Source organism: Rhipicephalus sanguineus, chromosome 1, assembly GCF_013339695.2.
Source record: "Rhipicephalus sanguineus isolate Rsan-2018 chromosome 1, BIME_Rsan_1.4, whole genome shotgun sequence".
In the NCBI taxonomy this organism is placed as follows: domain Eukaryota; kingdom Metazoa; phylum Arthropoda; class Arachnida; order Ixodida; family Ixodidae; genus Rhipicephalus; species Rhipicephalus sanguineus.
Window position 1 is genome coordinate 182,023,740 of NC_051176.1, and position 23,705 is coordinate 182,047,444.

Here is a 23,705-nt window from a genome sequence, read left to right on the forward strand (position 1 = left end):
CACACGCACGCAAACGCACGCACACACACGCACACACACACACACACACACACACACACACACACACACACACACACACACACACACACACACACACACACACACACACACACACACACACACACACACACACACACACACACACACACACACACACACACACACACACATAAGACGAGCGTGAAGTAACAATTGATTATTTGAGGAAAATGACAAATATACAGGGTGAGAGAAAGGACACAGGTCACAAGAAGGACACAGGAAACATCGTCAAATAATTAATGAGTGAGGCGCAATTTCTACGCAGTTTCTCAATATATCACAGTAGCGAGTCGAACGCTATAGTATCAAGGCATCATGGAAACGCTAAACACGACGCCAACAGAGTGTGTTGTGTGCATCTTCGGCTCTGCGAAGACCTCCTAGTTCATCAATATTGTTGTTGTTGTTGTTGTTGTTGTTGTTGTTGTTGTTGTTGTTGTTGTTGGCGTTGTTGTTGTTGTTGTTGTTGTTAAAAGAAGTCATTTCATGTATATCACCAATACACCGTGCAGTGGTCAAAACAGCTGTCCAATGGTCGTAACATTATTGAGACATAAGTTTTCTGAACGTTTTCAGTATGTTTCTCAGAATGATTCTCAGTACGGTTCTCAAAATTGATACTTCTGACAATGTCTTCTCGCTGCCAGAAATAAAGCCAGGATTTTAAAAATAAAATTATAGTTTATTTCACGTAATTGGAAGGTATCCCAGACTGTACATTATTTTGGCATACGCAGTTAGTCGTAACAAACACGGTTCCACTTTTTTTTTTCACGTTGTCCATTCATCCCTTGTATCCGATGGCACCATATCCGAGGCCGCCGTAGCCAAGACCACCATATCCGAGGCCGCCGTAGCCCGCACCAAGGCCGCTGTGCGCTATGAGAGCACCGCCGTTGTGGATCTTGTTCACGTGGTGTACGCTTCTCACTAGAAACGTCGGTCCTGCCACGGCCTTTGCGAAGGCTGGGCCTCCACTGAGCAAAGCGACGCTGCTGCCCACACCAACACCGCTCACACCAAGACCCGCTCCACCGTAGCCGAGGCCTCCGTAGCCGAGACCTCCGTAGCCGAGACCTCCGTAGCCGAGGCCTCCGTAGCCAAGACCACCGTAGCCGAGGCCTCCGTACCCAAGGCCACCGTAGCCGAGGCCACCGTAGCCTCCGAGCACTGCTCCAGCAGATGCTGCCGCAACCAGGGCGGTGAAAAACATAACAGTTGTCTGCGAAACAGAAAACACAGATACGCATAAATGTCACATATAAACCAGCGCCGAGAGTGTGTGATGCCGAGAAAATGAATCGCATTTTCGCACCTTAATCACTTTCAGCCTTAGGGCCGAATAAAAATGGCTAGTATGAAAATCTGTTCTCATAACGTCGTCGTTCACAAGCGCGTTCAAAGGAGCCGAATTTAAATAATTTCAACGAAATGTTCGCGTAACTTGGCATGCTCACCAGGGCGTTCATGGCTGATCCTCAGGCTGCAGCGGCCAAAGTGTGTGAATGCTGCGACCAAGCCAACCCTTTTATACCTGAGCGAGAGGAGCTCTTTTACAGTGTTGGCATTCTTTCGTCGAGGACAAAAGAAGAAAGAACTCTTGTGACACTGACCATATCTTCGTTGCACTTGGAACGCAGTCGAAGTATTTTTGTTTACTTCTTGGCATGCAGTTTACTAAACTGTGTGTTCAAAGTACTCGAGATAACGCTCAAAGTTGACAAAGAACATAAAGCAAGCTTGACGCTTAGGCTGAACAGGAAAGAAGCAGCACGTGAGGTAACGCTTTTACAAAGAACGTTTGCAACAACGTTCGCCAGATTGCTGACTGAGTTTTGCGATACGTCCCGTGCATATTGATACGGTTGTGTAAGCGCCGTGTATGCTATGACAGTGTTGTATTACAGGGCAGATAGCGGCCGTGAAACAGGTCTGTCACACTTTTCCGGTTCGCACGCCCTGCAGCGTGTGCGACGACATCCTTTCCCTCTTTTCGCAGAACTTCCGGTCCACAACTGTGCGAAGTCGAGAGGTTGGCAACGAAATGAGGATCTGACTTACTTTCTCCTGGGGTCACTTGTTGGCCCTACGATACAGAAATTATAGCCGGCGGTGTAGGACAGTAAATGCGCGACCGAAAGGAGCCAGGATTGGTGAATGATTTCGCAGGTGGAAGTCAACTTTCAGGGAAAAGTTGCTCGTCAAGTAAAGTACTCATTTTCTTTAAAATGTGGCTTCTCTTTCCCGAACGACCAAGTGTTCAAGGGCTCCAAAGCACAATGCAACACGGCTCTTCAAGGTTAAAATAGCCCAAGCGGTGAAAAATAATCCGGAGCCCAACACTCTCGCATTCCTCATGTTCTACACGTTTAACCAGAACAATTTCTTTATCCTAATTGAACATAAGCGCTAATTATCTTCTCTCGCTGTGGTAAATTCACTCGCTAATGCTCATTTGCGGCACCTGTGACGCCCACTCTGTCACTCATGCGCAGCAAGGTCCCGTCACATTGCCTTTACTGTCGACGCTAATTGAAACTTCAAAACAAAGTCTTTGCAGCGTCTGTACGTCTTGTTTTACACCAACGACAAGGGCGAGCCTTTAGTGGTCGTTATTATGTTGTCATGAATTGTCCATTCCCTATATACTGGGTATTTCAAGAAATGTGTCCAAAAATTCTAGAAAATAAAGGAAATGAGAATATTTATTCGCTGCTTTATGATCACTTTTTTTCTGTGACGACAGACATCTTAACATGAATAAATATAAATTGCTCCAGTAATTAACGAAATTGAATTAACTTTTTTAATTGGTGGAGATCATTTATAAAGTCGCTACCCTTGTTTAATATGGAAATATAAATAGTCTCATCATAAGACCATTGCCGATCAGATTACTAATCTTTATAATACCTGTCATAAACTTTTAAATGCGAAGCATTTCTTAGCGAACCTCAGGCACTTTGGTCGTTTCTATCTATCTATCTATCTATCTATCTATCTAGCCGCCTATGTCTGGGCGCTCTCCTGGTCGTCTCCATAGGTTGTAATATGCCAAAATTGGCATAGCAGGGGATCACTGTACGAAACACACGATTCACTGTTCATGACATGAATAACGCAAAGTACCTGTCACGTACTTCATGAAACCCTTTCTCTCCATTACGTGTGACACGTACCCGCATACCAGAGTTCATGTTATGCGGGTATGTGCCACAGGTGATACATAGTCTCCTTCAGCACAGTAATCGCGAACATACACATTGACAGGCGAAGAAAGTGATAACCAACTTTAACCAGTGTTTAACCGTTGTTCTCTAACGTGCACTGACATCGCACAGCACGCAGGCCTTTATCATTTCGCCTCCATATAAATGCAACCTCCGCGGCCGGTATCGAACCCGCGACCTTCGGCTCATCAACCGAGCACCGTAACCGCTACACCACCGCGGCGGACGCAAAGAAATTGAGGGAGCTAAATACAAAACAGCCCTGGAAGACGCTCGACTACCATCCACTCGTTCAAGTGGTCCGCAACGTGGACCACGTGGATTGCGCAAAAATCGGGTCAGTGCTTCCTACAATAACTCTGCCGAGGGGCCCATGCCCCTCATTATTGCCAGTGACTTGAACGTTGATTTATCAAAACTCAACAACGCCTGCTTCTTACACTGCATGAAAGACGGCTTGGGTGGGAACAGGGCATCACAAGACCTCGTTGCCAAGTCCAGGACAGGAGGCATCATAGATCATTTCTTCGTAGGAGGCATCCCCGATTTTCATCAGCTGTACTATACCTTGCACTTCACTACATATAGACCCCTCGTAGCCGCGATCACGAACGGATTCGATAACAAGTCCTGTCCAGCTGCTGGTGCTCTCTGATCACGGTTATGATGACCTTGTTCAAGAACTGTCAAAAACCCCTGCCACGTATGCACACGAGTTCGTGAAACGTGCGTGAGTTGTCCGTCATAACGGACAAGTATAAGCATAACAACTGAAACTCAATTGTAACAACTGTAACTGTGAGTGTAACGTACGCGCAGTGCGCCTGCGCGTGCCACTCGGCTGTGTATATATCTAAAGAAATTTTTCTGAAAAAGCTTAGTTGCGCGTAGCGCCGGTCCTGTGTATCTGTGTTCCTTCTTTGTCCTGTTAGAGTCTGTGCTATCCAATATTGAAGAATATAAGCACTACATATCAGCTTCCCGAGTCTGCTGTTGGTAACACCCATGTTGCTGCTGGCATCGTTGCGCAACTGTGAACAACTGGTTATACAACACATGTGCGACTCTTCAACATATGTGTGTGTGTGTATACCATTTGCACATTTGTCTAGCGCCATTCCGTCACGTTTTTCTCAATGTGAAAAATTACGCCACAGTCATTTTCCCGCGCATGCTTCGCATAACATCTTGTCCCACGGTACGGTGGGTCTACCGAATTTTTCCATTGTAAAAGAGTCATTAGTCCAAATGAAATCTACAATCCTGCAAAGCTCACCATGCTATGGTGATAATATTTGTCGTTTACATCAACGGCGTAAGGAACTCGCGTCCACAACTCAGTTATTTCCGGGCAAATGCATAATTGATATGTTACTAACCGTGACGACAGAACCACGTAGGGTATAGAGACCTTGGAATACGCGCTGCTTAGAGTGATTACTCACAAATGAAAACAACGCATCTCAGCACAAAGGGATCACACTTACGACCACCAGTATAGCACTAGCATTGTTTCGCGTGATTATCAAGGTATGCCTTTAATACACATCTTTTTCACTAAAATATTAGGCGAATAACTCCTAGGCGACTACCATAGGATCTCCATATTCATACGGCCTCGCCACGGTGGTCTGGTGGTTACGGCCCTCGACTGCTGACCCGAAGGTCGCGGGATCGAATCCCGGCTGCGGCGGCTTCATTTGCGATGGAGGCGAAAATGTTTGAGGCCCGCGTACTTAGATTTAGGTGCACGTTAAAGAACCTCAGGTGGTCAAAATTTCCGAAGCCCTCCACTACGGCGTCTCTCATAATCATATCGTTGTTTCGGGACGTTAATCCCCAGATATTATTATTATTATTATTATCATTATTATTATTATTATTATTATTATTATTATTATTATTATTATTATTATTATTATTATTATTATTATTATTATTATTATTATTATTATTATTGGCCTGATGAAGAGCTGCAACTCCTGAAGTCTGGATCGCGCTCATTTTGCTGCAATTTATGTGATCTGAGCCGTGCTTCTGGTAAGCCTAGCGAAAGCAACTCGTCGGGGTGCAGCGGTGAGCATTGCAGTTCTCAAACCGGTTCCCTCTCCACGTGTACCCCTCCGGGTGACGAACTCGCCGGGCTGCGCCGCCTCCTCCTCGACGCATTGGAGGGAATCTCGTTCCTCAGCGACGAGGTATCCCAACTACGCGAAGACAACGAGCGGCTCCGTAAGGATCATTCCCGCGGTGTTGAACAACAAGCTCGCGTGGTCGCCTCCCTTCGTGCAGAGGTCCGCTTCCTGCGTGAGGAGCTGACGCGCCGCACGGCCGCCGTGGCAGTGAAGGCACCTGTGAAACCCCCAGCGCATGTGACCGTTGACCCGTCTGTGACCTCCAAGCAACCTGCGTTCTCCGAACAACCCCTCTCCAAAATTCTTTCATCTTCGACTTCGCCGCCAGCTGACGTAGACACGTCGGAGCGTGTCAGTGTGATGCCTGTGACAGCCTCTTCTGCAGCGGTGACTGAGGGTGAAAGAAAGAAGAAACCCGCCTCGTTTGGAGTTATGAAAACATCCACTATATCTGTAGCTCAACGGCCACAAAGGCCACAATGGCCAAAGGCCATTTTTGTTACGAAGCTGAGCCCGGACACCACTACTGCTGACATTAAGAAACATATTGCTTCATTGGATCTGTCTCCCATCTCCTGCCGGCGACTTCAAACAAAGTTCCAGTCATATTCTTCATTCTATATTGAAGTTGACGAGGAAACACTACAACGCCTGAATGACCCTTCGATGTGGCCCCTCGGATGCCTCTTCAAGCCATTTCGTGGGGAGCTGCGCGATGACATGCTTCATCCCTCTGAGATAGTGACTGGAATCCAAAGTGCCGTGTGACGTAGACATATTCTACCAAAATGCTCGGGGTCTGCGTACCAAGACACTCGAGTTTTTCTCTAATGTTCTTTCGTCTGCTTTTCCTATTATTGCTATCTCTGAAACCTGGCTCGGCACTGAAATTCCCTCATCGGACTTTTTTCCCCCGACCTACACCACCTTCCGCCGTGACCGAGATTTCAGTGAAACCAAACAGAAAGGCGGTGGCGTGCTGATTGCCATTGACAATTCACTGAAATCCGTTAGACGGAAAGACCTAGAAACTATCGAAGAATCGATCTGGCTAGAAATCAACCTTGAGCGCCGTGAAAAATTGTTGATTGGATGCTTCTATTTACCGCCCAGCATTTCCCCTGCCTCGTTTCACGATGTCATGTCTTCTATTGAACTTGTGATATCTTCTCATAGTGGGCACAGAATTATTGTTCTTGGGGATTTCAATGCACCTGGAATTGACTGGAGCACGCTTACCTTTTCTCATTACAATCATTTCACAGAGAAAAAGTGCAGCCTGCTCTTGGACTTTCTGGCGTTTAATTCCCTAGTGCAACATAATTCAGTCGTCAATTCCAGTGGCAACGTCTTAGACCTGTGTGTGTCAAACGATCAACCCCTTGAAGTTTCCCGCTCCAACATCTCTCTTGTACGTCCGGACAAATTCCACCCACCACTTAACGTAAGATTATCTGCATCAGCCGAAACAACGAGCTACAGCAGTTACGTAAACAAATCTCCAAGATTTGCGTTCAAGCGAGGTGATTACACGGGCCTCTATCATCACTTGTCCACCGTTGACTGGTCACAGGTTACTGACAAACCGAATGTTGATGACCAGGTTGATCAGTTTGCGGAGCTTGTACTGAGCAGCATGCGTAATTTTATTCCCCAATACACACATAAACAACGTAAATATCCCCACTGGTTCTCATCTGAACTTATCAGTGCACTGAAGCATAAAGGTCGCGCACACAGGAAATCTAAATGTTCTCCATCGAGCGAGTGGAAGGAAGAGTTCAGCTTTTTTCGAACTCTCGCTAAACGCCTATATAACGGGATCATAGTTCGTATATTGAATTCTTAGAAAAAAGCGCTTCTGACAGGCCAGCTGAGTTTTGGAAGTATGTACGTAAACGGTCCAGCAAAAGCGGAGAGTCTTTCAGACTACTAGACTCAAATGGGGTAGAAGTGCATGCCGTCGCTGACTGTTTTGCCGCACATTTCTCATCCGTTTATAAGGCCTCAGACTCTAGCACTGATATCAGACAGCCTAAGGCAGTTCGCTCACCCAGTGCTTTGTCGCTGGATGAAAATCTTATCTGCGAATGCATTAAGTGCTTAAAACCATCCTTATCATGTGGCCCAGATGGCATCCCCTCCGCCATACTAAAAGCTTATAGTAGTATATTTGTCCCAGTACTGACTACGATATTTAATAACTGCCTGGACACTTCCACATTTCCTAGCATGTGGAAAACTGCTCGTGTTTTCCCAGTATTTAAGTCGGGCTCTAAAACAGATGCTTCTAATTATCGCCCGATTTCTCTACTATGTGCCACATCAAAGATCTTCGAGCTGGCTCTTCACAAAATATTGTCTTTTAGTGTTAAAAGCTCATTGATTCCTAATCAACATGGTTTTCTCGCTGGCCGCTCAACTACCACAAATCTTGCTAGTTTCATGACGCAGATCTCCACACCTATTTCTCAGAGAGGACAGGTTGACGTACTCTACTGTGACCTGAGCAAGGCTTTTGACGTAGTCAGCCACACACTGATTATGGTTAAACTTGCGCAATTTGATGTTGACTTGTCGGTTGTGAATCTCCTGCAGAGCTATCTGCTCAATAGATATTGTTATGTAGCGGTAAATGGCCAAACGTCTTCTTTGTATAAAGTGACTAGTGGGGTCCCTCAAGGGTCGGTATTAGGCCCACTCCTATTTTTAATTTACGTTAATGATGTTTCTTTTGCCATTCGTAATTCTTCTTTCCTCTTGTATGCCGATGACATCAAGATTTTTAAGGAAATTCATTCAGTTAACGACTGTCGCTTGCTGCAGTCAGATTTGCGCTCTTTTTCCGAATGGTGCAACGCTAATAACCTTTCTCTGAATGCCTCGAAGACAAAATTCATGTCTATCACTCGCAAAACATCTAGCGTGTCATTTCAATACTCTGTCAATTCTGTGTCCTTATGCAAGGTTTATGAGATCAGTGATCTTGGTGTTGTTGTTGATAGCACGTTAAACTTTTCAGCTCACGCTAAGCGTCTTGCTTTGCGGGGTCTTCGCACCCTAGGCTGTGTTTGCAGATTGTCTAGAGAATTCCGTTCTCCTATGCCCTTCCGAAAATTGTACACCGCGCTATGTCTTCCTCAACTGGAGTATGCGTCCGTGATATGGAATGGCATTGCTCAATCCAGCGGTAACACCATTGAACGAGTCCAGAAAAAATTCCTTAGCATATATAACCATCGCTTTGCTAAAAAATCTCGTTCAAATACTGCTGAATTATTATCATTGCCATCACTTCACTGCCGACGAAATCGTTCTGATCTCTTGTTTCTTTACAAGCTAGTCCACGGTATCATATCCTGCCCTGTACTTCTCAATTGTGTTAATTTTCGAATTCCGCGTAAGTTAACCAGAGAGAACAGACCGTTTCATGTACCCGCCTGCTTCTTCCAACACTCTACCGTTCACAGAATACAAAGTCTCTATAATGTTAATTTTCTTGATCTTGACATTTTTCATAGTCCACAATCATTGTTTTTATCCGAGCTTTGTACTGTTTTGACATAGTATGGCACAATGTACAAAGTCTTCCCTTCTCCGTCTTTCCGCTGTATGCAGTTGTATATATGCAATCTAATTTTTCATTCCCCTTCAATATTTCTCGTGTTGTCTTATTTTACTCCTCCCCTTTTGTGTTCATTTCTCTTTGTCTACGTGTATTTGCTCTTTTTATTTCTGAAGACTGTATTGTATAGTTTATTTTTATTGTTTTTTTTTGCGTGCGCCTGCACAAAGACCTTACGGTTGTTCCTGGGCACGTTAAATAAATGATTGATTATTATTATTATTATTATTATTATTATTATTATTATTATTATTAATGGTGCAACGGCAATAACCTTTCTCTAAATACCTCAAAGACAAAATTCATGTCTATCACTCGCAAGACATCTAGCGTGTCATTTCAATACTCTGTCAATTCTGTGCCGTTATGCAAGGTTTATGAAATCAGTGATCTTGGTGTTGTTGTTGACAGCGCGTTAAACTTTTCTTCTCACGTTAAGCGTGCTGCTATGCGGGGCCTTCGTTCTCTCGGATGTGTTTGTAGAATATCTCGAGAATTCAGGTCTCCCATGGCCCTACACAAATTGTACACGGCAATATGTCTTCCACAACTTGAGTATGCGTCCGTGATATGGAATGGCATTGCACAATCCAGCGGTAACACCATTGAACGAGTCCAGAAAAAATTCCTCAGCATATATAACCATCGCTTTGCTAAAAATGACTCTGGATCTCGTTCAAGTACTGCTGAATTATTATCACTGCCATCACTTCACTGCCGACGAAATCGCTCTGATCTCTTATTTCTTTACAAGCTAGTCCACGGTATCATATCCTGCCCTGTACTTCTCAATTGTGTAAATTTTCGAATTCCGCGTAAGTTAACCAGAGAGAACAGACCGTTTCATGTACCCGCCTGCTTCTTCCAACACTCTACCGTTCACAGAATACAAAGTCTCTATAATGTTAATTTTCTTGATCTTGACGTTTTTCATAGCCCACGATCATTGTTTTTATCCGAGCTTTGCACTGTTTTCACATATAGTGTGGCACAATGTACAAAGTCTTCCCTTCTCAGTCTTTCCACATAGTTGTATATATGCAATCTAATTTTTTATGCCCCGTCAATATTTCTCGTGTTGTATTATTTTACTCCTCCCCTTTTGTGTTCATTTCTCTTTGTCTACGTGTTTTTGCTCTTTTTATTTCTGAAAACTGTCTGTATTGGATTGTTTATTTTTATTGTTTTTTTTGCGTGCGCCAGCACAAAGACCTTACGGTTGTTCCTGGGCACGTTAAATAAATCATTGATTGATTGATTATTATTATTATTATTATTATTATTATTATTATTATTATTATTATTATTATTATTATTATTATTATTATTATTATTATTATTATTATTATTATTATTATGCATATGATACCGGCAATATCGCAAATACTGAATGCAAAGCATTCGCACTAAGCAGTTGCCACTTTGATCAAGATAACTAGAACATTACAAATTTTAGCATACAGCGCTGTAGTTTACTCTAAACAAGGAGCGTAAAAAAAACATGGTTGATCCCTCCGTCATAGGAATCGGAATAACACGAAAGTAAAGCGTGCCCTTACAGAAGTAACTGAATGTTTACTGTGCATTGATATAAGAGAGTTAGCACAATGTATATTGATGTCTGGCAGCTATAGCACCATTTAACGTGGATGTGCCCATTTTGATAATTGGTGGTACATCTCCATCCCGACGACTAACGTCCCTGCTAAATGATTAAACAAACCCGGGTAGTAGCTGCAGTAGTTAACGGTGACAGCGTAATCAGAGAACGAGGTGTGATAGCCAGAAGAGCGTCGCATATTGGACGCAGAACTTGGCCGCCATCCCGCAGCATGTTAAAATGTGATCGAACACCACGGCCGGACTAGAGGGAAACGCAAAGCGTGTCGTGCCGCCCCGGTAGCCCGGCCACGATTATTCTAGGAGCGAGCGCGTGAGCGGGGAATGCCGTGTTACAGCCAGGTGAGGCAGGCGCGCGTCGCAGAGCTATGAGCGAGGCCGAAGCTTTTACGAGGCTTTTAACGACGCTTGGCTAAGGAACGGCCGCTGGCTAAAGTCGCCACCTTGCGGTGTGTTAAGGTATTGACAAAATTAACTTCTATTGAAAACGCGCCGAATGGGAGGGACGTGTAACGCGTTGCAGGTGCTAATCGCGAAGGCCACAGTAATGACGAATTTACCGCGCCCAGAGGGCAACACCACCGCGCCGACCGGGAGAGTGGTAGATATAAAAGGCGCGTTTGTAAAGCCTCCAGAGTCTGTGACCGTGGCGCAGTGAATAGCGTGCCCGGCACCTGTTGTTGCGGACCGAGCGGGCGTGGGTTCGATGCCCGTTGACGGAACGTTTTTCTTTGCCATCTGATCGTGTATATTTTTTCGATGTCATTTCCGTGACGGAAATACGTCACTGAAGTCTTGGTGGACCCCGGCATAAAACACTTTCGTGTTAAAAAACGAGTTCGCCCGTGCACGAGCTTCTTAGTTCGTATTCTACAGGCTACAGGGAAACGCCTGGGCGAGCTTACATAAATTTGTTAAGTGGTGTTAAGTGTTTAAGCCTTAGATGTCTCATAAAAACGCGAAATTGACCGTCGGCATCGGCGCCATCGAGATTTGACGAGACCTGACGATACTTCTCGAGACCGGCGTCGGCGTCACCGCGAATGAAGCAAAAAAATTCAAATTAAGGCAGCTTCGCACAAGTGGCGCCAAGCCTGAATGAAAGAAGAGCGGAAGCTGGGCGGCCTGCATTGTTTTTCTTTATTTGTCGCTTTCTTTCTTCTACTCTTTCTCGCTCTTTTCCTATTTCTGTCTGTTTTTTCTATCTCTTACTGTCTGTATTTTTTTATTTCCTTCTTTCTTTCTCTGTCTATTTCTTTCTTTCTCTTTCTCGCTAATTTCTCGCTCATTTATAACTGTTTATTTCTATTTGTTTCTCTCTTTCTTACTCGGTTTCTTTCGCTTTCTGTCTTGCTCTCTGTTTCTTCTACCTCTTTTTTGTGTCTGTTTCTTTCTATCTCTTTCTCTCTCTGTCTTTTTATCTTTTTCTTTGTTTCCTCCCTTTCTTTCTCTCTATTTTCTTCTTTCTCTTTTTTTATATCTCTTTCTTTTTCTCTCTCTCTGAACTCATTCTCTTGCCCATCAGTATTATTGCATCCTACGCCGGACAAATCGGCGCACGTGTTCTGGCAGTGAAACAGAAGATGAAGAGGACGAAGAGAGCGCGTGCCGGTTCATGGTGATGATCGTGTTTTGGTGACACCACACGGCTCAACAAAAAGCTTAACTGCTCCGCTGTTTAAAAAAAAAAACTCGGTTAAAAGTCAAAGAATACTCAAGTGAATGCGTCGCAGTCGCCGTACCAAACCACATGACCAATATTTGCGATGATTATTCGGCGGTCTATATTGAAAGTGTAGCACGACTGCATGTGGGCTCTGTTCAAACGAGCGTTTTTTTTAACCTACCTAATGTAGGACTGTGTACATATATATATATATATATATAGAAAGCTGGCGTACATTTCCATTTATTGTTTGTCACTGCTGCGGCAACGTCAGGACGAATGCTGAATGATTGTCAGTCAAGTTTTTGGATGTCGGCAATCATACCAGCACTCGTAAGTATACGGTCAGTACACGCGCATTTAAATAATGAATCAGGTGCGTTGTGACCCGCGACACTCGGAGGCCGTGACGCGTCTCTGAAGGTTGATGCTGACCGTAAGAAAAGTGTTTTTCTTACACCGTGATTCTGACGATTTGGCGGTTTGGCGCACATGCCCACCCTTGCGTTCCCGCGCTCGCACGTGCTTGGCGCGTCTTCCGCGACAGCGCGGACAGCACCTCTTCAAACCTGGGCTGGGTGGTAGCGAACGTTCGTATCAAACGTCGCTGGTTGAAAATTCGTTCGCAACAACCGTACTCCATTACATTGAGGCCAATGGGTCGCGGCCGGGAATCACGGAGGTTTCACTGTATATATATATATATATATATATATATATATATATATATATATATATATATATATATATATATATATATATATATATATATATATATATACATATATATATATATATATATATATATATATATATATATATATATATATATATATGTGTGTGTGTGTGTGTGTGTGTGTATATATATGTTTCCTATTTTCGTATCACAACAACCAAGTGGAAAGGGGCAGCCGTCACCAAGCGATGGTGGCAACAACTCCTTCATTTATTTTTTATTTCAATAAAAAAACTCAGTGGAACATGATGCCATAAATAACGTCACCCTTTGACCTCATCATGACGCCACGTGATGACGTCGTCGTGGGACATCGACGCTTGGTCAAAGGCAGGTCGATCACCGACGCTTTGCAAAACCATGCCAGGTTCAGAAACCTTATAATGCCTTCGATCCTGGAGGCAGTTCAAAACCACGTTAGGTTCAGAAAGCTTTAGGAGGCGGGAGGGGGAGGATCAATGCATCGACTCAGAAAAAAAAAAAAAAAACGCCAGGCCAGCACCGCACATGCACCATAAGCACAGTGGAAACCGGAAGTGCGGCCTTTCAAGAGTCCGTTGTAAGCTCTCTTGGGGCGACTACCACAAGAACACTCGCAAGGTACCCACTACGCCATAAACCATCATAATTTTGCGAAGTATGGAAGTACCCACTCTGCCGTTTTCATTATTCTGCAGAGAAGCGACCTACCCGCTGCACATTTGTAAGGCATTATGTGCACTTTGTTGATGCCGTGGCTGAAGACGATGAAGAATTATGGCTTCCATTTGTAATGTGTGGGAAGCTTCAAACCACCCACTCGTTACGCTATTCGCAATGTGTGACGCCTGGTTGTTATTCTTCTCTTATGCCACGCTTTTCTACATCTGTTAACTCGATTCCTTGCCTGACATGACGCTTGTATAGGGTCTTTTTGCGGAAGTATTTCAAGCGTCGGTGTGGCTCTGTGGTAGAATATTTAACTGCCACGCAGGGGGCCTGGGTTCATATCCCGCTTCATCTTTGATATTTTTCCTTATTTTGCGGGATAGCGGTTACGGACACCGGCAGCGGCGGGCAACTACGCCACCAAAATCAGCCGTTCTTGTGATTTCAAGACAGCATTCGCTGTGAAAGAGGAATGTAGCTTTTGCCTTAGAGTCATTTTAGGTGATTGCATAAGGGACCCTGTGAGTTTTTATGGTGTCAGCAGTACTCATCCGCGACTCAATAGTACTTAACAACAACTACAGCAAAAGCGTGTTGTTCATACAATACAAAACCCGCCCGATTAAAAAAAATCTGGCCCCGTTCCAGTATCGCTGAAATCAAAGCAACGCTTAGCCTTCCATTGGCCGATACACAAAAACAGCACTGTTACCCACAAAGTCGCGCTATTATCTGTGCAGCCAACCCTAGGTAAATTTTTCTTTCATGTTTTTCCTTTGATTCGTCTGTAATAAAGCGTAAACTACATTGCCGTGTTCTAACACTCTCGGTTACTTACCAACCTTCCTTGCTTCTAATTGTTCGAATTTCTTGCCAGACGATGCTGTAAACGCAGTAAACCGTGACACTTAATTGTTTCAAAGATACAAAATTGATCCTAACATTCATTACAACTTATATATAAATCCTTTTGCTTAATGGCATTCATCCTTCCTTAGTTTTGCGTATGGTACTTCGTACATCTATTCGCTTTCTGGCTGTAAAAAAAGTGTTGGCTGTTTTCCATTTCTGCTGACCTGTTTCAATGCGCGGTAGCATTCTACGTGTCGCCATCGGAGCTTCAGTGTTGGGATAATGTTGAGCAATTTCCTTGCGAGCGCTGCGCTGGGGAGAGAAAGAACTACAGACAGCGGCTCCGGCGCACGCAACTAAGCGAGGGTGAACGTACACAACGAGCACTGGTGTGCAGCGCGGACAACGTGCCGGGCGTTCGGAAGCGGTTAGTGCGGCGAAGGGTCAACTCGAAGGGATACTGATCAAATGCACGCCTCGCTTCGGTGTCAGGATGCGGAAGAAAGGCCGACACACATTCACGGTTTCTACCGGCGTCGGCTGGCGTTGCGACACATGCCGTCAACGCAGAGAACAGCGCGCTAATCTGAAACGCCGAGAGTTGGACATCCCAGATCTATACCAGCGTTTGCAGGTGTTGCGTAATTCGGCCTCACGGGTGATGGCGCGGACAAACGCGACATGCAGAAACCGTGAAATACGGTTATGACAGATCTCGGCGCCCGAGCCGACATGTCGCGTGCTTTACCTGACGTTGCCGAAATCTGGCATCTCTAGCCCGCAACATCTGTGCTCAGAGCCTCGCTCCTCGTTGACTTCTTGGAGCACACCGCCAAAAACACTTTATGTGAGTGACACTACACAGACGTTTCCTGGTACACGGTCCTGCATTTATATAAGTTCGAAAAGCATTGGTGAGTTTGTGTGCAGTTTTCTTTTCTTTTTTTTTTCGTTTTGCTTTATCCTACACGCCATGGTGAAGCTGGCGCCTGACCATGACAGGCACAAGCTTCACCATAAAGGTCGCCTGGCGACGACAGAATGAGGTCGTTATCGCAATTGAATAGACCTGCAGAACAAGGCAAATTGAGTTTCGAGCTCTTAACCGCAGTCGTCGTGAAATGATCTGTGTACTTATGGAATACAAATTTTCATTCACGCAAAAGATGTGCGCACCTCTTCCTTCCTAGTCAACATTTTGTGAGCCTTCTGGAATACAGCTTCAAGATACCAAACCTCTATAATGCAACGCGCACATTTCAATGCTTATATATGTTATATATTTTAACACGAAAATGTTTTATGCCGGGGTCCACCAAGACTTCACTGACGTATTTCCGTCATGGATATGATGTCTCTAAAATGCACACTGACGTATGAGAAAGAAAGAAAGAAACTAGAAGAAAGAGTTTCGCCGCCAGGAATCGAACCCACAACCTCTTGGCCCGCGACGATAGGCGCCCGACGATCTGCTGATCGACTATGCCACCGACGCACATGCATGCGGTTCCACAAACGTACCCTATATCTCTGTCATACTTTCTCGCGCACGGTGCTCTCTGTTGGCGGGGCTAGGCGGGGCTAGGCGGGGCGGTGCGGGGCGGGGCTGCCATCTGGGAGCGGGGAAGTACTACGTCATAACACTAACAAGCACTGATAGAGAGTGATCTTGTGACGACGCAGTTAGACCGTCTCGATTCCAACGAGAAGCGCTGGCCGCGTTAGAATTGAGGAGTCGCCCTGGACGCAGTTGCATTCTTTGTCTTTCCCTTCGTGTTAGCGTGTGACGGCTCGTTGTCGGAGTACTGCAGCTTCCACATGCACCAACGGTGTTTCTCCGCCGCCTACTGCTTCGAGTGTGATAGCACCGACTAATATGACTGCTGCTATAATCGCCGCAGAAAAGCAGCGATGTTGACGGGTGAATGTCCTGCCTTCTTGGAGTGAGAAGAGGCCAGAGGGACGTGGAACGCCTTTGCGCGATCGCGGCTCAAGCTACGAATATCTGCCTCTCGTGTTGCTGAAGCGCAGTGTGTTAGTGTGGGCATGAGCGCAGGCGTAGGTTACCCTATTACGCGGGAACGCACATCGTGCCGTGTCTGTCATCAATTAACGACGCTTTGAAGAAGCGCATATAGAGTACCAATGCTTAATATGTGGTTATCGATGCCATCTTTGCGCGGAATTCACAATATTCTTTGTCCACAACGGTTACGTCATGATCACGGACGTTAGTCGTCGCGATGGAGATGTGCCACTAAGCGTCAACGTGGGTGAATCCACGTCAAACGGGGCTATAGCTGCCAAACACTAATAGACACTGTACAAGCTCTCGTAGATCAATGCATAATGAGCAATCAACTACTTCTCTGAAGAGACGCTTCACTTTCGTGTTATACCGTTTCCTATGACAGAACTCAGGCATGTTTTTTTTTTTTTAGCTAACGCACTTGTCCTTACTCGCCGAGCGTGAGTGTGTGCAACATGCAGAAGGCATATATCCTTGCACAGAACGACATCGTTGTCTATCTTAACTTGCTGGGCCGTCTTCACGCGGCCACTTTCAAGATGCAGTATACCTGGCTCGCCTTCCTTGTGTGCCTTCTCTCTTCATCCCGTATACGTGCGTCTGTCGCTGAGATGCTCAAGTTTCCTTTTTTTTTTTTTCACTTGTTCCATTGTTGGTAATTCTCTTATTAAACTGAGACACTTTCAGAAACAGCAATTTTTGTGTGCCAGGTGAAGTCGATGACGTAGGTGCGTGGCTTTCTCTAAAATTCAGTTTTTCTCAACCCCGCACTTTATAGCGTGATGTCATCAGGGCCCTCCATTTGTGTTCGAGCGAAGCCTTGCTTGTTTGCTTGCTTGCTTGCTTGCTTGCTTGCTTGTTTGTTTGTTTGTTTGTTTGTTTGTTTGTTTGTTTGTTTGTTTGTTTGTTTGTTTGTTTGTTTGTTTGTTTTGACAGTAACCCATTCGTAGCTTGAAATTATTTTTGGTACTATCATGTACACGACTTGAATTTCTATTAGCCTGCACACTGCCCCCTCTTGAAGCAGTCAGGTAGATAAGAACAACCTATAGGAACAAGATGACCCGTATCTTGTAGGCACTACGAAGCGGAAAAATCTCTACTGCGATATTCCGGCGACATCTGCACGTGACTTCAGTGCGTGCTGCAGAGGTAACGATGCGTCGACCTACAGACCGGAAATGCTCGGATTTCCCGTATATAAAGCCTCCAAACGTGCTACTTTGCCGAGTGAGGTAACGCACAATAGCGGAACTGCGCATGATGAATACGCTGGTGAGTCACAGGCTGTTGTTCTTGCGTATTATGTTGCACCTGCTGATACATAACTCACTGGCGACAGCAGTTCAACTACATGTATCAATGTTCAACTACGGGTATCAAGGTGGTGTCCAGTTTTGCGCTAGCGCCTCTTGATCAGAAATGTCCAAAAGAACGTGCTAATATTGGAACTGTAAAGGTAATGTTAAAGCATAGCAAGTTGCGTCAATACATTTATAGGCTACGCAGAGCGATATCTATTGGCAAGATAATCAGAAGCCGTGATTTTCCAGCGCTTCCTGCTGAACTGCCTCTGCTGTTAAACAGGCTGTCGTATTTTACGCTGCGTCAAATCACTCCGTAACAGTGTCAAGGTGTCAGCTTTGTTGTTGTTGTTTTTTAGTCTTAAAATGGTACAGATTATCGGCCGACAATTTTAATGGCAAATGACGAATTGAAAAGTTACTCTCACTGTTGAGTGTAATTTAGCCCTGCGCATAAAATACTTTTTACGGTACGACTGTTGTTTTGTTTTCTTTTCCTTTTTCGAGCAGCTAGTTCTAAGCAAGCCTTTCCGGTTTTTTCTTGTGGCGGTTACTGGTGCCTTTGCGATTTCCGAACAGCCGCCTGACTCGGCGTAGCACACGCGCGAGACACACATTCGCGCGATAGAATGAACAGGCGCGGCAATTTCTGTTAGTCCATAGGTTAATTACTTTAACGAGGGAAAAAAATAATAGTCAACTTTAGTGGGACTGATAGGCGGGCGAGATTAGCGCTTGTCCCGTCATCTTCTCTTGTGTGCCTTGTCAATCTTGTGCACTGCGCAAAGATGGATAGTCAACTTCCCTGACTTTCTCGCTGTACAGCTCACATGACCATTTTTTTCTCTCGGCAGACACCGTCTTCTGTGTCGCAATGCGGGCATGTTAGCGTGTCATATTGGAATACGAGTGTAGCGGAAGGCAGACAAGAGAACATGAACACAGAGAGCGCAATGTCAATGTGTTCTGGTTTCCCTGTGTCTTTCTCTTTTTCTGCGCTGCAATAACGAATTCCAAGATCACCTTGACCTTTGTGGCATCACTTGGTCGATGCCTCATAGTGTGAATATAAGTGCACTGCTGTTTCCACCTGGGCTTGTAATGAGGACGGTGTAGCGTACAAATATTGACGCATCGTCGTATTAAAGTTGTGACTGGTGCGGTGCATGAATATTGCAATATATGCGCCTACGACAATAGAGACAATTGCACGCACCGAATTTGTTGCGCATAATATTGATAATCGGTTCAGGAAAGCATGGCTTAACACATGTCCTAACATACGCATTAGATGTGGATTTTATCTTTGCCTGCTTTGTTACATACATAAAGATCTGGTCTTCCAGTTAACTCGGGCCAAGCTTTAAAAGAATGCGCGTGCGCGTTACGAGCATGCGACCAATTTCATATTGCTTGCTGTCTTTCTGACCATCCAAGAGCGTTATTGTGATGAATTTGGATAATGAATTACGAGTGGTTAATTTGTCAACCTTTAAAGTATTATTTCAAACAGAAAATCATCAAGGGAGAAGTTGTACACTTGTAGAGTTGGAGAAGCTGTAGGTAACGACCAAATAATTTCCGTGATAATAGACTGTACTTTTATTTCCGAAGGCTGCAATGGCATTGCGCGAAATTTGAAAAAAGTACCTCGTCGTGTCTACGCGCTTACTCGTCGCGACATTAGTGCCCTCAAACATGCCACAAACAGATCATCGATGCTGCACGGGGGCTGTAGGCATGAACAAGTGTTGAGCAACGGGGGTTGGTTGAATGCAATGATTTGGGCTTGCACTTCTAATAATAGTAATATCTGGGGTTTAACGTCCAAAACCACGATGCGATTGTGAGAGACGCCGTAGTGGAAGGCTCCGACATTTCGACCCCCCTGGGGTTCTTTAATGTGCACCTAACCTAAGTACACGGGCCTCAAACATTTTCGCCTCCATCGAAATGCACCGCCGCGTAAGGAATTCTATCCCGCGACCTTCGGGTCAGCAGTCGAGCGCCATAACCACTAGACCACCGTGGCGGAGCTTGCACTTTTCCCGAGGAAGTTATGAACGGAATTGGGCAATGCAATATGCGATATATGATCCGTGGTTATTCATGAACCTTTCTAAGCGTTATCACTACTGACAGCAACCTTAGAGGGCGAGTAGGTTTTATCGGCGGATGGTGATGTGTCAAAAACAAAAGGTGTGGCCACCACTTATGATTTTTTACTGTGGCGTTTTCAACGTTCTGTTTCGTGCTTCTGCAGCATTGATCGTCAGTGGGAGCTAGATGGACGTTAACAGCTCTGCGCACAAGCGCCTAGCCACGTGGCGCTTTTTCAAATGCCATGCACTTTCTTTGCAGCGTGGGAAAATAATACCACGGTAGTGACTATTACGGGAAGAAATGGGACGCACAATACTTAACCGGCCCTACAACTCTACCACTCAAGATTTTGCGTTTAAGAGAATACTTTCCGAAGCAGCCTAAATAATTATTTGTATTTATTCCCCTAAGTCCTTGTAAAAATACTCAGAGTTGGCCAAGAAGAAAATCAACGATACAAAGTTGGTCGCATTCTTGTAAAGACCGTGTGGATTTTTTTAAAGCTTGGCCCGAGTTAGCTGAATAGCTGTATTTTTTTTTCAGTGGGGTGTACCACTGTGTGCGTGACATGAGCGCAAAATTTTCCCTTGCCTTTTGGTATAAGTTCTTTCGGTTCTCGAGAGACCACAAAAAGTCTGTCGCATCGTTAGAGAGAAAGTGAAGCACTGTCTGACATTTCTGCTTATCTCACTTTCTCTCTTTGTAACTGCTGCGATGACGTAATTACAATGTCATACGTTCGTTGCTTCATTCGGACAAACGAAGCGATCAAACCTTTCACTCTATACCGAGCGAGAAAAGCACAGTGTTTATCATTGTAGTGTTTAGACTCATTCTTGTATTTAAGAAATGCGCGCACAGTGCGATTATCATCTACATATAACTATACCCATAAAGTAAGTCCCTTTCCGTGCATCAGCGTATCCTAAGTGTTTTCTTCTTCTTTGATGGTTAACGTCACTTTCAGTTCCTTTTCATATCGAGTAGACTGCATCATTTTCTGATTATTTAGGGGTAATGGCCAATAAAGAAGAAACAACTCAACAGGAAGCTTCTGCCGCGCGTTTTGAAGAAAGCTTGCCGAAGTATTGGCCACTGAGAGGTCTTTTCTGCGTACGCACGGCAACCTGAGTATGTAACTTCAAAAGTTGCCTGCAGTGCAAATGAGGCTTACAAACTCAATTTCTAAAAAAAAAGTATACTCTTCAAAAATAAAGTCCACCGAAAAGAGAGAGAGAGAGAAATCTGATGCGGAAAGGCGTGATGGCCCTTTCGTTGGGCCGTTCTAGAGGCTGACGAACGCTGGAAATAACATGAAGGAGGATACAACTTTATTAAAAGGCATTTCATGGGTTTGGAGCTGGCCGCTTGTCTGCGGCGACCTCTTCTGCCCATGCAATGACTGCTTTCCGCAGTTTTTCGTCGGGGGACCGTATTAAGGTATCCCATGTCGTTTCGGAGGGAGCTGGCAGAAGCTCTCTGGGTGGGGGAAGGCCCTCGCATTCCCAGAGGATGTGACTTTGGTTTGCTATGGCATTTTTGTAGCAATTTTTGCATGTTGAGTCATCCTCTCCGCCTGTGAATAACATGAAAGACTCCACGCCTGTGAAGGAAAGCAGATGATTTTTCAAGGGCTCGTTTATCTTTGTTAGACACAATATTAATGAAAACTCACAGACAATAACGCCAAGGAAAGTACAGAGGGTAGTATCTGTAGTATTTAGAATATAAATGTGAAAAAAGTAAAGTGGACGAAAAGATGACTTGCCGCCGGCAGGGACCGAACCTGCGACCTTCGAATAACGCGTCCGATGCTCTACCACTGAGCTACGGCGGCGGTCATCCTCCCGTCCACTTTCTGGGGTATATATGTTGATTTAAACCTAGGAGTGTTAGTCAGCGCCAATCGCAGCCATGGCGGCGAGTGTGGAACACTCTTTTTTTTTTTTTTGCCTGTTGGCGTCACGTAGCACGTGATCTTTTTACGAGTTGGCAGATGACCAATAATCCCTCGCATACTACCTGAAGGCATTAAGTCTGCCAGGACGAGACCCTCGTTATGAATGAAGCTGTGAGTTCTCATTAATACCACGCCTGTGAATAACATGAAAGACTCCACGCCGATTCAGCCCGAAAACAGTGTTCCGGGGATGGCCGCTATTTATAAAACTGAACGCTTACGTTAGCAGGAGTTTGCGCAATGCGTAAAGAAAGAAAGAAAGAAAGAAAGAAAGAAAGAAAAAGAAAGAAAGAAAGAAGAAAGAAAGAAGAAAGAAAGAAAGAAAGAAAGAAAGAAAGAAAAGAAAGAAAGAAAGAAAGAAAGAAAGAAGAAAGAGCGGTAGGTCGGGCACGCCCACGCCAAGCTACGCTTGCCTCCATTTTCCTCATAGGGGAAGGGCTCCGGAATTTTTTTTTTCGTTCATGTTTTAGGCCTGCAAAGCAGAAACTTTAGATACACAGTTGCTACTTATTCTATTTAAATTTTTACACTTCAAAGAAATGTTCAAACGCTTCAACATGGTATTGCCACGTTGTTCATGTTTATTATTATTTCTTTTTTACATAGGGCCTCATTCTTACTGTGGCCACGCTAGTAGGCCTGGCTGTCGCTGGAGGAGTGATCAGCGCTCTGGCCTCGGCTACACGGTTGCGCCTGGAGTGTACGGACTCAGTGGCGTGGGTGTCGGCAGTAGCGTGGCGCTCCTCGGTGGGGGCGGCTGCTGGAGTAGGGAAAACTGGTGGCTGGTCCAGTTTTCCTTGTGCGGACCGTACACACATGTCACCAAGATTCATAACGGTGGAGCAGTCCTAGCACACAGTGGCCTGGGAGGAGGCAGTGGTGCGGTATGGTACGGCGGGCTCGGCTACGGCAAATACGTCCTCAAGGGCTAGACAAAGGACTCCCGAAGACTGCTACGCTTCCTTACGACAGAAGGTAACGTAGCTCCTCTGAGTAATGTTAGACAAGGTCGTGAGACTAACTGGAAAGCAAGTTTAGATTTATTTGAAGTTCTTTCAGTGTTGTTTTATCGGAGCTGGTATTCGGAGCACTCCGCTTGGATTTAAGCATTGAACTGCTTTCCATTTGCGGCATTTGAACGTCTACAAATAACTATAGTATCCAGCCTAATAACGAAGTATCGCAGCTTCGACATGTAATCTTGGGCAGTCCGTTTAGCTAGCTCCATCTTCTGTATTGGAGCTCTAAAGTTAGTAGATGTGCCTTACCATGATCGCTGGCCTTTCGCAGCTCTGAGTTATTTACGGACCCTGATCGCTGGCCTTTCGACAAGCTTTTCTTGAATATGCCAGGGCTTCGTATGTGCAAGCATATTTCCACCATAATTGGGAGTTCTTAATTTATTGAACTTATATCTTCAGTTCATCGCATTATTAGTGAAACTGTGAAAGTCTCCTTTTCATGTTCTTAAGGGATCCGTCGCAAGGATCGTGAGGATGGTATTGTTTTTTTTTTCCCCAGAAAACCAATTTTCTCTTCTAGACTGCGGATTTACCGACAATATTGTCGGTGCACAGAAGGTATCACATCAATTTGTTAGACCTTTGACTTTGTCGGTTCGCGTAGCCGTCGGAATTCGAACACTGGGATTTATATGTCTGGTTATGTGCTTCTAAGCGCTCCTGATAAATGTAGCTTTAATTAACTGGTCTCTCTCGATGACGCATGGCGTAGGCCGCAGGGGGCTGAAGCTGA

The 23,705-nt window shown here is 44.9% G+C and overlaps 1 protein-coding gene across 1 annotated transcript; it reads right to left on the reverse strand.

Moving 5' to 3' along the window:
- Positions 1-826: 826 nt before the first annotated feature.
- On the reverse strand, positions 827-22,768 carry LOC119380668 (chorion class B protein B.L1-like). The gene is made up of 2 exons (XM_037648998.2): positions 22,571-22,768; positions 827-1,264 (listed from the first exon to the last, which is right to left on the reverse strand). The coding sequence occupies exons 1-2, from the start codon at positions 22,766-22,768 to the stop codon at positions 827-829; spliced, it is 636 nt and encodes a 211-aa protein (XP_037504926.1).
- Positions 22,769-23,705: the final 937 nt, after the last annotated feature.